This window comes from Lipotes vexillifer, unplaced genomic scaffold, assembly GCF_000442215.2.
Source record: "Lipotes vexillifer unplaced genomic scaffold, Lipotes_vexillifer_v1.1 scaffold1088, whole genome shotgun sequence".
Taxonomy (NCBI): domain Eukaryota; kingdom Metazoa; phylum Chordata; class Mammalia; order Artiodactyla; family Lipotidae; genus Lipotes; species Lipotes vexillifer.
The window spans coordinates 1,044,275-1,060,665 of NW_006779738.1; the positions used below are offsets into that span (position 1 = coordinate 1,044,275).

At 44.6% G+C, this 16,391-nt stretch overlaps 1 protein-coding gene across 3 annotated transcripts in view; it reads right to left on the bottom strand.

The window, feature by feature from the left end:
* ACTN2 (actinin alpha 2) overlaps positions 1–16,391 on the bottom strand; it is an 80,505-nt gene that overhangs the window by 27,608 nt on the left and 36,506 nt on the right. For 2 of the 3 annotated variants that reach the window (XM_007452936.1, XM_007452935.1), the window contains exons 3-8: positions 15,920–16,039; positions 14,939–15,025; positions 10,612–10,699; positions 8,749–8,827; positions 5,720–5,801; positions 1,306–1,391 (exon numbers count right to left, since the gene is read on the bottom strand). In XM_007452936.1, the coding sequence (XP_007452998.1) occupies positions 1,306–1,391; positions 5,720–5,801; positions 8,749–8,827; positions 10,612–10,699; positions 14,939–15,025; positions 15,920–16,039 (542 nt within the window). Of the gene's footprint in view, positions 1–1,305; positions 1,392–2,518; positions 2,601–5,719; positions 5,802–8,748; positions 8,828–10,611; positions 10,700–14,938; positions 15,026–15,919; positions 16,040–16,391 lie in introns of those variants that run through there. The other variant, XM_007452937.1, reaches the window with a different exon arrangement.

Below are 16,391 nucleotides of genomic sequence, written 5' to 3' on the forward strand. Positions count from 1 at the left end.
CGGGGAAAGAGCATTAGTCGCAAACACGAGCTTTGTGAAACATCAAGCAAGTTAGTAACAGAAACTGATGGGCTGAGGAAACAATGGTCCCTGGGCGTCCACCTGAGCCCCCTGCCAACCTCACAACTAACTACAGGGAGAGAACTCTCTGAGTTCCATTAGCCTTTGGAAATCAAAGCAGACAGGACTGGATCCTGAATGTATATCTGTCATTGCACTGAGTTCACGAGGGCCCCTACGTATTTATTCCTGAAATGAATACATCGAATGCTAGATGGGATCCTTCCACGGGGCAGAACCTGCTTTAATACTTTGTTTAACCCGTGTGAGTAGCTGCTGAGGTATCAATAATTCCCGATCATTGTTTTGTGGGGAGCTTGAGCCGGGAGTGGCCAAGTGCCTTAAACTGTGACCATGAGATCCGTCCGGCTTCCGGGCCTGCAGCCTGGCCCCCAGCCTTGCCTCTGAAGCCCTAATAGGGGCCGATTTCCAGTTATCATTGTTTGCTGGTGATGGTCCTTTTTTGGCCCCGCCAGGCGGCTTGTGGAATCTTAGTTCCCCAACCAGGGGTCGAACCCGCAACCCCTGCAGAGGAAGCACGGAGTCCTAACCACTGGACCGCCAGGGAAGTCTCCCAGTGATGGTCTTAAAGAGATCACAGAAATGACACATACTCTGTCCAACCCCATCTCTCAGGACTCTGCAAGTAGAGATATGGGGAGGGACAGGAAGCAGAAACAGGGGAACGTGGGGAAAGCAGAGGGACATCCACCCATGATGTCCCTCAGGCTGTTTATTTTAAGGAGTATAAATTTTTTTGAGGTTTTAACACTGTTAGCCTTTCACTATTTCAGTTAAACTAAGATTCATCTCGCAAGATGCTTGAACACGTCACTGAACAGTGAAGGCAGTCTCCAGGCAGAGAACGGGAAAGGGGCCCTGGGAAGGCGTTCACTTCTCCTTGTCCAAGTCCCCCTTCGCCGCTCAATCAGTGTGGCTCAATTTTCATGGCCCTTGTTTTTTCCTGAAGCACAAATGTTTCCCACCATTGATTAATGAGATAAGCGCAATATCTCAGAAAGAGCGCTAAGAACACTTCAGAACTGTCTAAAGGTAAAGCTGTTAAATAAAAAAGCATTTGCAGTTTGGGACTTGCCATATTAGGTCATTACAAGACACTTAGAAAGAGTCCAAGGTAAGATGTGAAGTGCACGAACACACACCCAGGTATGCACGCGCACGCCCACAAAAGTAAAACCGAGGCACAAGAGCAGCATGGCAACCGGACGGACGAGGGTTAAATACCTGCTCCGCGCCCGCGAAAGCATGGTAGAAGCAGGAAACGTATGTCATGATAGCTCTTTCATCGGGTTTGGGAGTGTTCACAATGTCTGAGGGAGGGAAAAATAACACAGAAAACAGACACACGCGCAGATGAAGAGCAGAAACCAGGGTGAACAGAGGGAAGAACGAACTGGTTTACACTCGACTTTCTGTGTTTCTCGGGCCCACAACCCTGACCCGCAGGAAGCCTGTACAGAACTGACACACTCGTGAACAGAATGCTTTCAACCAGCACGTTTTTTTGTTTTCACATCATCAAACCAAGGGCTTCCCTCCTCCCCTACCCTGGATGGCTTTTTTTTAAAGTGTAGGTGAGGCATTCCTATGGGAACCCGTGGGCTGCCTATCAGAGCTGGTGACCACTTCCTAAGGACCCGGGGGGGCCCCGTCTTCCTGTCTTTTGACTGGATCAGGTCATCTGCCACTTTGGCTGTGAGCAAGGCGTGTCGCTCTGCAAGATGCGGGGACACACGCAGACCTCTCTGGCCCCATCTCGGATGCCACACCCCGCCCCCCCCGCCCCCCATAATCTATGGCTTTCTGCTCTGTGCACGGCCCTGGCTTGTGTGGGGATGAAGTTCATTGAAGATGGCACGTTTCCTAACCCTTCTATACATACTTGCCACGCCATTGCTAGAAACTACCCAGAGTAACAAAGCATCTAAAGAGAAGGGTCCACACGGCTTGTACTTATTAACTATGACTCTTGCCACTATTTGTAGGAGCTGCTGAGACAGCTACCAGGAAGAGAGAAAACAGACCACAGGAACACACACCCTTCCTTCCTCACCTTGGCCTCACCCCATTTTTGGCTGAATTACGTTCTAACTTCAGATTCAGTTCAGTCACTGGACAGAATGCAGTTAAAAAGGTGCCTCGTAATTCCCTAAGGTGAAACCTAGTCATTGGGTTTCCAGAGGATATTGATAGAAAGGATAGGGGGATGTGGAACAGCATGGAATCTTCTGGAAAACAAAGACGAATGGCATACTACTGCATGGACAGGAAGTAACTTTCAAAGAAAACTGGACTGAAAAAGACAAACGACTGCCTCCTCAGAACCAGACGGGTCTCCTTACTCAGAGGAGTCAGTAGGGGGAAAAGAGAAAAACAACTGAAGAAAAATCAAGACACAGAGGTAAAGGGTGAGTGGTGATGTGTTTTACCTCCTCACCTTCTGTGCACCAGCAAAAGCATGATAGTAACAGGAGACATAAGTCATTACGACTCTTCGGGTCTGGCGGTGTATACTAAATCTGTGTGGAAAAAAGGTTAACTGCTCGGATGTTCCGAGAGCGGCAAGCTCCTGCTAAGGGCTGCCTCAGAGAGGCCAAGGTCATGAATCTTCCCCCAGCAGCCCCACACACTTGTGTTGCTCAAACTCTGGCTCAATTCAAAGAAGTCACATTTGCAAAGTCATTACTCTGTGTGCATTTCTAAGAACCACCAAAGAGAAGGGCACGGCCAGCTCAGAAGAGCCCTAAACTAGCAAGGAAGTCACATCCATGGCCGGAGTTGGACCTCCAGAATTCCGCACAGTGCACGCAACAGCACTTTCTCTCTCTGGACAGATGGAGGGCCCAGGGGTCAGCAAAGGTCCCTCCTGCAAGTCCACACAGAACACGGGCACCCACAAATCTACAACCAGTACTCACTGGAGGGAGGAAAATAGAGAAACAGTTTTCATAACCTTTTAAAAAGCATGCAAAGGTGCTTCCCTGGTGACACAGTGGTTGAGAGTCCGCCTGCCGATGCAGGGGACGTGGGTTCGTGCCCCGGTCCGGGAAGATCCCACATGCCGTGGAGCGGCTGGGCCCGTGAGCCACGGCCGCGGAGCCTGCGCGTCCGGAGCCTGTGCTCCGCAACGGGAGAGGCCACGGCAGTGAGAGGCCCGCTTACCGCCAAAAAAAAAGAACCTCAGTTTGGGAGTCTTCTCAGCTGGGGTCAGGACCTGGCCATAGTGTGGTGTCTGTGTGGGACCTCAGTCCTTTTGTCTCTCTGGGTCTCGGGTTTATGGGTGAGCAGCCCAATTAGCCACTTGAAAATCCCCATTTAGGGTTCAGAGACTATCACAAATGCCAGGAAGTAAGGTCAACAGCAGCAGGCGGTGGAGAGGCAAGGATTCGCCAAAGGGATTAAGTGATCTGAGGGGAGGAGACCAGTATAAGACATTACAGTAAAAGAGCAGCAGAAGTAAGAACACACTCATAGGAAGCTGTGGGGAAGGTAAGTCCGGATGCAGGTGGCAAAGATGCAAAGGGTAATTAACAAATGGGGGCTGATCTACTGGGGAGTTGGTTATACCACAGCTCGCCCCTCACCCAGGTCAGTCAAGTTCATAACTCTTCCACCAGAAGAGTCTTAGAGAAATTGCTCTGCAAAGAAAATAATATCGTATGCAAGCATTTTTCTGAGCCATTAAAAAGGAAAGAAAAAGAAAAGTAATAAGAGACTAGGATGTGCCACAAGGGAGCAAGAAATGAATAGAGTGCTAACGCATCCCATCCACTCAGAGGATAAGCAGAATATATGCCCAGACCAGGACTCAGAGACTAAGGGAAACCCAGGAACAAGAGGATGGTTAGCCTCCCAGAGTAATAATGACAGTAATCCTGAGCTCACCCTCAACTGTAGGAAATCAGGGAGGCATCAGTGAACAGAAAGATGAATTTACTAAATGTCGCCTGTTTTCTCCTGTCTTCAGTATCCTAGCTGTTGATTCAAGTGGTGAACTCTGGGTAGTTATTTATCGTATGGAAAGGTCAAAGGACAGAGCACCCAAATGCAAACTTAGCTTAGAGAGGACAGACAAGAAGGAAAAGGTATTTTCCTATGTGGCAACTTCACTGTTTCATTGTCTTCTCCCTCTAAAGAGTTTTTGAAAAAAGTAGATTCTGAAGAGCATATTCAAGTGTGTTCAACACCCAATAATACAGGTGTTTGATAAAATGGCTAAATTAACAAACGGGCAAAATTAGAATCCTAATTGACAGACTACTGTCTCAGTTGCACTGTGTCCCCAAAAATGATAGGTGGAGTCCTACCTCCTGGCACCTGTGAATGTGACCTTATTCGGAAGTAGGTCTTTGCAGACGTGATCAAGTTAAGATGAGGTTGTGCTGGAGTGAGGTGTGGCCTTAATCCGTGATGACCGGTGTCCTCATAAGTAGAGGGAAAAAGACACAGAGACAGACGCAGAGGGAAGATGACCATGAAAAGACAGAGTCAGAGACTGGAGTGATGCTACCACGAGCCAAAGAACACCTGGGTCTTCTAGAAGCTGGAAGAAGCAAGGAAAGGTCCTTCTCTACAGACTTCGGAGGGAGCATGGCCCTGCCAACACCCTGATTTCAGAGTTACAGCTCACAGAACTACAAGAGAATAAACTTCTGTTGTTTCAAAAGCCACCTACTTTGTGGTGATTTGGTACAGCAGCCATGATGCAGTCACCAAAAATAAGGAGGAACAGAAGACTGACAACTGACTAGAATCAAGGTCTTTGCTTTTCCCCAACAATGCTAATTAGCAGAAGCAATGAGCCGATAAATAATAAGATTAACAACGAGCACAGTAATATAAGTCCTTGAGGGCCGGGCCCTGCCTTATACATCACATCATCCCCTGCAGCATCTCCAGGGTCTTATACATAGTAGGTGCTCGGTAAGCGTCTGCTGAGTAAGAGGTGACTCATGCATAAGTGAAATGAAGGAATGGTCTCCACGTATCTGTGCTTTAAATGCTGTGCCAGGGTGAAACTCACATGAACTCATCTCAGATAAAGGGCACAAGAAGTACTGAAACTAGTCTCCAGCACGAGGGCCGCTAAAGCTGCAAAATATTGAGAGGTTCTAGCTCTAACAAAACTAAATTTAATTTGGACAAATTAAAAATGCAACGTGAAAGTTTGAGAGGCACATGATGAATGACCGCTCCATAGTCTAGATTGAGATTCTATGACTTCCAGTTGGAAGGAAGCATTTTTTTCCTTGTGGAGTCTTCAAGAACAAGGAGATTTACTTGTTAAATTTCTATGTGGTTTTAAAAAAAAAATGTTGTTAAAATAAAAATAGGAAGCTTTCCATTGAAAAACCACAAACCAAAGCATTCTGTTTCTTTGCCAAAGCTGAACCTTTTACCCAACCCTTTCATTGTAGTTTTGCTGGCTTGGTTTTGAGCAGGATTCTAGAAAATAATTTTGAGCAAAAGCTACATACGACATTCTCTAATATTCACGAGGCCAATGACAGAAACTTCTTAGGAATCCTAAGTCCTTCAGATGTAACCTGGCTATAAATTTTACAGGTCTTTATGTGTGGTCGTAACATAGGGAGGCAATAGATTTTCTGTAAGCCAATAAACACAATTTTCATCTCACCTTCAGCATCCAACATTTTGGGAATATCCAGGTGCTTCTCTGCAATTTCCATGGCCAAGTTGATATTTCCTATTGGGTCATCCTGCATGGAAAACAGCACAACCAGTTTTTTAGCATATTTTTTTGAACAGGACTTACGACTGTTTTTTATATACCTCATTCTGGGGAGGAAACTTTCCCATCCACACATAACCATAATAGGATAAGATCTTCCTTCTTATATTTTCCCAAACATTTCAAACATTTAGAGAAATATCAAAAATGACATGAAAATCACCCAATCCATGCACACTCCAACTTCATAAAATGTGAGCAAAAGGTAGAAGAGAACAGATACTGTGCAGCTAGAAGGAAAGTTGTGAGGTATTTTCTCATGGATGGAAAAACACCCGGATACCTCAGCGCTGAGCTTCAACGCTGGGTAACAAAAATCTAGATGATTCCAAAAGGAAGCATGAAACATACATTTTCCACCTCTGGAAGGTGATCATGGAGAATATTTAGTACCATACTAACTTGGTTTATTTTTGTTTTAAATATAAGAAAACACGCTGCTTTCAGCATGTTTAGGTGAAACTTTTAGGTCACTAAAGAATATTATAAAATGGCTACAAAGAGCAAAAGTTAGGTTTCTAGGATGTTAAAGATCACAAGAAATGAAAGAAACTTAACATTATAAAAGAAAATTGCGAAGAAATTTTTGTTCGTCCGATTGCGTTTGTCTTCCACGGTGAAACTGTTTAAATATATACATAACGTAACAAAATACATTGAACCAGAGGTGTATAACTGAAATACTGAAAAATTAAAAGAGGTATTTAACATTTCCTGTTTTAATCTTCTAAAGAGATTAAGTATTGTGAATCTGAAATGGGATGGGGGTATGTAAGACAGAAAAATCAAAATGAAAAGTAGTGTTAGTACAGGGACGACTGTAATGAATTTTAACATCAAAGCCATTTAAACATTTCAGAAACTGCAATGATTTGCAATAAGCACAATCATTTTAATACAGTGAAACATCTAAAACATAGAGGCTTCAAAAACATTCGGTGCTCAAGGAAGAAACCAAAGCAAGCTTCCTGGCCTCTCAGAGTTTACTATCATTTCAGGCAAAATGTTTCTTCAACTCCATGTTATTTTAACAAAGCATATAATCATTTCACTAAAAGCAGCCATATAATAAGGTGAGTCTTACCTGCATATTTTATGCAAATGTTTAGAAAACCAAATAGCTGAGTAAAAGTTTCTTTTTCTTCTTAATATATAAGAAAATTTTCAGCATTAAAAACAAGAGTAATGATTCTGAGTCTTTGTGAAAGCTATCTCACTTACACTGTTAACTTAGATAAAATGTAGCAATTAAGTGTTTTCTGGGCTCAGCTACTGGTATGTGACCCTGGGAAGATCAAAGAAATCCTCCCTTCTTCATCTGTAAAACTGGGATAATTAGTACCTCCTTTATAGATGCATGATATTATATAGTTTACTGTGCATTATGAAGATTGAATGACTGTGTATGTATAACATACATAAAATGTATGTATTAACATACACATATGTATATAAAACATTAATATATGTAATATCCACATAGGTAACACATATTAATACGTATATATAATAAACATATATACTTATTTATTAACAGTGTCTAATCTAGAGCTATAGAAGTATTCACTGCTATGGTTAATTATTATCATTTTTCCACCCATCATAGGTGGCCAGTTACCACGTCTGTTGACCTTTTGTAATATAAACTGACCGTTATAAACTGCTAATGAAATGAGGTCTATCTAGTATAATCCCTTCATTCTGCAAATGAGATAAAGAGTAATTGAAAAAAATATACACCGTCTCTATGTTTGAAACGTTTCAAAATAACTCAGGGATGAGAATATATGCTTGGGGAAGTCTAGAAACTCTGGCTGCCCCGTTCCCTTAGGCAACCTTCCATTCGTGTATGGCAGCTCTCATCTTCAGGATACAAGTACGTTTTTCATGTGCTATCCTGTCGTCAGTGGAGAGAAGCCAGGGGAAGGGTGGTGAGCACGTGACAACTGCAAAGGTGGCAAAAGCCAGGACACTCTTCCTACTACCCCCTGTGCCACACGGGGAGGGCAGCATGCAGCAGGACCGGATTCCACACCAAACACAGCGACACGAGGTGCACGGCCAAGGAAGCACACCAGCAACCAGAGGAAATGTGCCCCACTACTCCTGGCAGGAATGGTCATGGGGCGGGCAACACTTTCTATCTTAAGTCTTTACAGGGCATTATTTTTAGGACAGATGGATTGTCCACCACAAGATTTAGAAGGGGCCAGGATTTCTTTTTTCCATCACAGATCACACGTGCAAACTACTTTTAAAGAAAGAATGTGCAGACTATTTGAAACTTAAGCACAATAAAGCTTAAGCTTAAAGGGAGAATGAAAGTTTCCTAAGCTGAAAACCTAAGTTCCCGAAGTTGAATTTTCTGAAAAGAGAGAAAAAAAAAATCCCCCAAACTTCTTTTCTAAGGGTGCAACTAATACCTTGTATCAATAGCAAGATAAGCATCGCTTGTGTGAGAAACAAGTTAATCAACTCTAAGTAAATATGTCAGCAACTAAATCCTTCAGAAAAGGTTAAGAGGAATTTTAAAAGGTTTGGGGTATTTGAACCTTTCTCCCGGCAGCCCACCCGCCCTGCAGCACAACAGACACTTCACTTCTCATATTTACAACCTGGGAATGTAAAATCTCTGCGAAACATATGTAAAAGCTTTCATAGGAAATCAAGCCAAATCAGCAAACATATCGTAATGTGGGCAAAAAGGTGACTTGGCTTTGGGTCTTGTCCTGCCCTAATTATAACAGGTGAGTATTTTCCCGCCACCCTTCCTATTTTCATCCCGTGCCAGGCTAGCTGGGAGGGCATGCTGGCAGCAGCCTAGGTGTTGGTGTGAGTTCAATGCCAATGGGCTCACTTCCAGGATGACATGCTGGGGGCAGGGCGGACACAGCATGCCGGGCCCCCCAAATGACCTTGTTCAGCTTTGAGTAGTCAATGAGGTCGGGCCGGTGTCTGTGGATGAGTGCACAGAGTCCAAGGCCGTCTTTCCAGCTGCATGACGGTCACAGTCGGGAGGAACAGGAACATGGGTTAATGGACAGGCAGCAGCAAGGGGCTGACCTTGGTCAGACGGCCTGAAATCTCGGACCTGGGGCCCCAGGTACCTCCCTCCCTCCCCCACCCAGTGACACCCTGGCCCCTTCCCTGGACTCTCGCCTCCCTCCCAGGGTCTGCCACCCCCTTACCAGTCTCCTTTCCATCTACAGCTTCAGGCCCAGCCTTGCCGGGGACTCCCCCTAACCTCCCCCAACCCCCGCTGTGTCCTGCCCCAGTCCTTGCTGTGCTGGGAGAACTGGCAGGGACTGGAGGGAAGATGCCCCCTACTGTCCCCCTCCTCCCTCAGTGCCCAGCAGGCCCGGCTTTCTCCTCTCTTCTCCAAGTCTCCATTCTAGACCTGACTCCCAGAGTCTGCCCAACAGACAGACACAAGGGCATCCACCCAGAAATGCCCAGGACACTTTCCTCCAAGAGCACACTCCTTAGTATACTCAGTACTCCCCGGTTCTCCTCTATGTTTCTTCATAAGGTTCCTTTTTGTTTGGGGTTTCTTCTTTTAAAGGCAAAGACGTGTAAGCAGCTGAGGGACTTAGCAAGGAGGGTTTAGATTTCTAGTCTGTCTGCCCAGAGACACCAGCGCTCACTGTTCCCAGACACCCCCAGGCTACGAGCTCCCAAGTGATGAGGGGTGGGTTCACTGAAGGCCAGGAGCCTGTGCCTCGAAGGGTTGGGGAAGGAGGAGGCCCCTGGGGCCACGCTGTTGAAGGGCTCGGGCCCAACTTGGGCCAGAAGAAAAAAAGCAAGAAGGTGAGTGGGAGGCCAGGCTGGGCCCTGAGACATTCACCCAGCAGGTCCCACACCCCGATGGCATGTGATGTACGAACAGGAAGCCTCCTCCTCACCTGTGTGCACTCAGGGTGTGGCTCAGGGCCTAATAATACTTATCTACCTAGATTACCTCCCCAGTCTGTCCTGGTAGCTCGTCCATATCCTTCATTTCTTTTTTTTTTTTTTGCGGTACGCGGGCCTCTCGCTGCTGTGGCCTCTCCCGTTGCGGAGCACAGGCTCCGGACGCGCAGGCTCAGCGGCCATGGCTCACGGGCCCAGCCGCTCCGCGGCATGTGGGATCTTCCCAGACCGGGACACAAACCCGTGTCCCCTGCATCGGCAGGCGGACTCTCAACCACTGTGCCACCAGGGAAGCCCCATATCCTTCATTTCTTTTCTCTGATCTATGGGGGCCAGGGACCCATTTATATTCACGGGTAACCCACCACACAGAGGGAGAAAATATAAACACCTGACAAAAGATCTGCGCGAGAAGAAGACTGAAGCAAGGGACAATATCATGCTCTGAGATTATATCTGGATTTCCTTCATCCAGTTCCCGACTGTTTTTCAAACATGATTTGTCTACTTCTCTCCAATCCCAGCCTACAAAGCTGACTGATGAAGCATCTTTTGGGCACGACAGAGAGGAGGGACGGGATGGAGCTCGTATGTAGGATACGCAGACCCTGCCATGGTGTCTCCTTGTCACTGAATCCATCCCTGCCGCATCCCTGCATGATACTCACTTATAAACAGTGCCAGCCTCCCAAACCTTAATCCAATGTTTTCCCCTGAGAGACCCTAAGCATCAATCATTCTAGAGCCTGAGCTCTACTACATACAGAAAACGCGTGTCAGGAGGAGACACGGGAGTAAATAAACATTGTTCTCCCTGCCAACCCGGATTCCAAAGAGAATACCAGGACCCCAGGGCCCTGGTTGCGCACCTGGTGTGGAAGTTCTGAATGTTCACATTTCTATAAGGAGCGGTCTTCCTTTGACACCAAAGCAGCAGACCTTCTTTGGCAGAGGTTTCTGTAATGACAGCCAAGAAAAAGTGTCCACAGGGAAACACTCACCCTCACTGCTCACTCACCCAACTTCTAGTCACTTGCTAAAGAGACCGCCCAGGGGGCCAACCCCAAAGGCAACCTCTCTTCTCCAGTCTCTGCAAGAGGATGGAGCTGGAACCCTGCTCCCAGGAACTGACTTCTGAAGTCACTTGAAGGGACTTGAAAAGGACAGTGCAGGAGCTACAGCAAGTTATGACATGATGAATACAAAACTAGACTTCAGGGTTACTGGTAACATACCTTTCGGATGAAAATTTGTTTTAATGTGCATAATTTATGACCTAACTATCCCGTCATTTATCTCAATTATAATTTATATTCTTAGGTAACTGGAATTCACAGAGGCCACTGTGTCTGAAATGTATTCCCTTAGCCACTGATTTTAAAACGCTTGAAGGCTTTTTTTGGCAAATTCCAAGTTTGGCCACTTGGGTTCCGACCAAGTTAAGAAAGCAACCACCCCTGTGGCAGCCATGAAGACGTGCTGCTCAGATGTCCCGCTGCAGGGAACACAGGACAGAACTGATGTCCCAGCTGCCACACTCTGAATCCGCCCCTGCATTCCCCAGCGGCCACACTTCTTCAGGGCTACTCCAGCCACAGACTGAGTGAGGGAGGGGTACCAGAGCTGGGCCATTCCTGCCACACATGGGACTCCTCTGAGAGCAACTGAGGCTGAAGAACTCCCCATTGGCCTGCTGACCCTGCCTGAGGACCACTTTGCAGAATGAGATTCTTCTTTCTCAAGCCCTTCCTTCCCCAGCCAGGCGCTATGCCTGAAGGGGCTCTGCCATCTCCTGTTTCTCCCCACCCTTAACCTCCACAGGCATTTCCCCCAACAAATCTCTTGCATTTCTGCTATGGATGGAATGTCTGTGTCCCCCTCAAATTAACAGACTGAAGCCCTAACCCCCAATGTGATGATATTTAGAGATGGAGCCTTTGGGAGGTAATTACGGTTAGATGAGGTTGTGAGGGTGGGGCCCTCATGATAGAATTAGTGCCCTTATAAGAAGAGACAGCAGATTGCTTGCTCAATCTCTCTCTCTCTCTCTCCCTCTCCCTCTCTCTCTCTTCCCTCCACCCTCCTTCTCCCTTCCCTTTCTTTCTCTGCCGTGTGAGGACACAGAGAAAAGGCAGCCATCTACAAGCCAAGAAGAGAGCCCTCAACAGAGACTAACTATGCTGGCACCCTGATCTTGGTCTTCCAGAACTGTGAGAAAATTAATTTCTGTTGTTTAAGCTACCCAGTCTATGGTATTTTGTATGGCAGCCTGAACAGACTAAAACAACTTCTAACACCATCTTGGCACTTGCTTCTTAGAGGACCCAAAGTTTTATACAACCAAACAGCTCCTCAAAGCCACTTACATAACTGGGATTCTGCTTGTATTTACACCTTAACAATTTAGAAAGCTCCTATGAACATGTGGACTCCTAACCAATATTGGGACCTGGCCTTCCATTTCAGTAAGAGCTTAAGTTGATTTTTTCAAATCACAGTAAGTATTCTGTAATTATTTATCTAAATTGTCCATTTCTAGTTCAGATTTTTCTTTGACCCATAACCCATATGAAACACCCCCCCCCACCCCTCGCAAACTTCCACATGCTCTAAGAATAATTTGAATGATTCCTGATCATGTCTCTTATCTACCAAATTCCTGTTAAGGAAAACGACTGAAAGTTCTAAGACTTTATTAAAATATTAACTGGTATAGATATCGAAATATGGAACTCCATACCCAGCTGTTCTGCTATACACACAACTGCCTGCCTTTGGGGTCCTGGTGAACGGAATTAGTAAGAAAAAGTATAACAGGAGGAAATAAGCCAAACTTTTTTATAAAGTTTAAATGGCACTTAGATTAGAAAAGTAAACAGAGGTAAAGTAGATCAATACAAGCTTACAACTGCCACTTAAGCTTAGATTTATAAGTCATTGAGTTTCACTTAACTTCTGTCTGAATACGTCTGAACACTCTTACGCTATGAATGTCGAACAAAGTTTTTTCCTTATTGAATTGGCTACTCTAATAAAGCTGACTCCTACCCCACATCCATTCTGAGGCGTTCAGCAAAAGGTTACAAGCCTGTGCCAAATAGTACATGACTGTGGTACCTCCACCCCGCCCCCCGCAGGTGTAGGTTAAACCTGAGAAGTCCACACACAGAACCCTGATGGTGGGTATAAAAAGCATGTCATAAATAGGTAGTGTCATTGGTTAGTCCATCATGAAAAACCATAGGATGCACCAAGGAGCCCCATCTACTTGGGCATCTCTGCACTGCCCTCACCAACAGGTAGGTCAATCTCTCATTTTCCTTCTTCAAAGAGGTCCATCATTCTGTTGACAGAGAACTGGCTCCTCAAAGAATTCAGTTTAATAACAATGTCATTTTCCTACATAATACACATCATCAAAATAAATTAGACAATTTTTCTAATTTCTGTAGGTTTACAGAAATTAAGTGAGGTTGTTAAGAAATGACTCCATGGAAGTAAAACAAATAAAAGTGTAAAGTTAGCAAACTAACTTCATCTGCTGTGTGGGACACTGGAAGACTTCTGCTTGAAGAGATTTAAGCACCTTGTCAGTGATATCACACTTTTGAATGTTTATTTCTTAGTCTTTTGAAAAGCACATTAGTATATCTTTCTATCATGATGTTTTATGAAATATTATGCTTTGATTACCTTATCTTGGGCACATAAATAATAAATTGGGGAACCTCTAATGGATCACACCATTCATAGTTACATTTGAAATAGAATTAAGTTTTCAATTAGTATTATCACTAATTTGAAATCTGTAACCAATCAGAAGAAAACCTGAGGTCAAGCTCACCTCTGTAATATTGGTGGGAAAAGGATTTGCTAGTGTAGCAAGTGCAGTGGTATGAACAAGATTTTTTTAAAATAATATTTGTTCTTTTAAGTGGGTTCAACTGCTTAAATATTTAAATGCCAAAGTATATAAAATTGATTAAATGATTACAAACTATTCTTTTTTAATAAAGCAGGAACTTTTAAAAAGCAGATTATTATTTTCACTAGCATGAAAGAAATGTACTTTAATAAGAGTACATTGTATGAAAGTTTTCAAATTCAGACTCTTCATAAATTCGAGCTGGCTGTTATTCCTGAGCCTGAATTCTTGAGGTTTTAATATCATTATATCTTAGTTTGATTTTTAGAGGGCATAAGTAAATTCCTGGGCAGAATTATGAACCACGCTCCCAGCCCTGACCATTTGGGTGCGTGGTTGCCTTCTAGATGACAAAGTTAGAGGAGACTGCCTGGTTGGACAAGTCAGACCACCCTTAAGTACGTTCTTTTTTTCATATTTATTTATTTATTTGGCTGTGCTGGGTCTTAGTCGCGGCATGCAAACTCTTAGTTGCAGCATGCATGTAGGATCTAGTTCCCTGACCAGGGAACGAACCTAGGCCCCCTGCACTGGGAGCGCAGTCTTAACCACTGTGCCACCAGGGAAGTCCTAAGTATGTTCTGCAGCTATACCTTTTGTGACTTGAGTGCTAAATAGGCCGAGTTCTAATTTTAAGAATGTCAATTTGACACTTTTGACAGTGCTGAATTCATCAAAATATTCTGGGGTGCAGTGGGCGTAAAAGACTAAAGATCTGCATCTTCAGTGGCAGTGCCGAGGATTAGGGTTATGTTACAATGATGGAACAGTTATTGGGCCAAAAGACACAATGACAATAGAGATTTTGTTTAAAAAAAGAGAGGGGGGGGAGAGAGGGAGGGGAGAGAGAGAAAAAAAGAAAGAACAAATGAACAAACTCAGATTTCAATCGATTATCTTTCAGCACTTGAAGGAAAGCATTTCAAGTGTTTCAAGATATAACAGTCTAAAGAACTGTTATAGTCGTGAACCTACTAATATAATAAGCAATAAAGAAGCTCAAAAAATGCTCATTTTAAAAAGACTTCTGTTCTGAACATGTACTCACCTTTTCCAAAATGATTCCACCCCCATGAATGAAACAGCATTGCTGGGGTCTTTTTTTCATACAAATAGAAAATTTGTGAAAACCCAAGTCACGTATCTTTCATTCAATCCTGTCAGTGGTTGTTCAATTTTACAAAAGCCTATCCAAACTCAACTTCAACAGCTCAATTTACAAATTACGCTAAGTATCTTAATACAATCAGGTTTTTAACACTGTCCTTTACCTTCAACGGAAATATCCTGAATAGCAAAGCGCAGGATGATGGTCCAGATCATACCCAGCGTCATCTTCACGTTGCCATCAACAATTTCTTTAGGTAAGAAAAAAACAGCAGCAAATGAGGGTAAAGATAACATAATCAGCACATAAGTTATGAGTCTATAAGTTATGAGTCTCCTGTAAAGTTCTGACTTCAGAGCTACTGGAAGACATACATATGGAAAGACCAGTTTCTGTTTTTGTAAGTGTCACAGCGTGTCTAGTTATAAATGTGGTGTTCATAACCAAATGTCTAACAGTTTAAATGAGTTATGAGTTAATAATGAACACAAAGCTTGCATATGCAAAGTCACTGAAAACAACCCAGGGGTTTCCAAGTTAAAGACTAGATGAGCCAAGGTTCTAAATAATCAAACAGAGAGAACACTGGGTCATCTTTACCCTGATCCCTCTTCCCGAGCTCCCCAGTTGGCAGGTTCTCGGGCTCAGTTGTATAGAATGAGAGGCAGGGCAGTCTCAGCTCCTGCCAGACTCACCCGGACTCCCAATCTCCCACAGAGAATGGAGATCCTTCCTACTAGTTCTTATTAAGAGTCACTGGGATGTACAAGTTCTTTCTCATTTGGATGATCAGTTTGAAAAAGACAGCATCATATTTGACTCCTTTTTTTTTTTTTTTTTGGGCCACACCATGCAGCATGTGTGATCTTAGTTCCCCAATCAGGGATTGAACCTGCGGCCCCTGCAGTGGAAGCTCAGGTCTTAACCGCTGGACCACCAGGGAACTCCCTTGACTCTATTCTGTACAAATGATCCTAGAGCCTTGTCTCCCGTTCATGGTGCCTGCAGGGAGCCTGTCAAGAGAGGCTGACACAGGAGATGGGGGGAAGGAAGGGGGGAGGGAAGCAGGCATCCAGCTGCAGGCCCACTGCCCCACGGGGAGGTCTGTGCATGGTCAGGGTCATTCCCATCACACCCCATTTACCTTCCGCCCCGATGGACACCAGCTTCACGCCTTTGCTGGCTATGTAATCCAAGGCTTTGTTGACGTTAGCGATTTTGTGGAATCGCATTTTTCCTCGGTCAGGTTTGGGCAGCCTTTCCCCTGTTGGATGAAGAAAGAATCGTGTAGACACAGAGAAAGGAGACCCTTGATGCAGAATCAAGATGCCAAAATTCAGAGTCCGTGCCCTCCTTAAATGGGAATCATTATTTGACTGTTCCTTATGTGTTCTTGGTTTCTGTAAATCACAGTAATTTCAAGGTCAAATGGACCAGAGGGGAGCTGTGCTATTAAGGCCATATGCTTTTCAGATTTGCTGGGAGAGTCCGGTTTGGTCTTTGAGCCAAAGTACGAATGAGTAAGAAAGAAGCTGGTTGGTGCCCCTGCAGCATTCAGAGGTGCTGACCAGCTGTGGGAGAAAGTCAGGGAGCTTCGTTCAAATCACAGGGCTCAT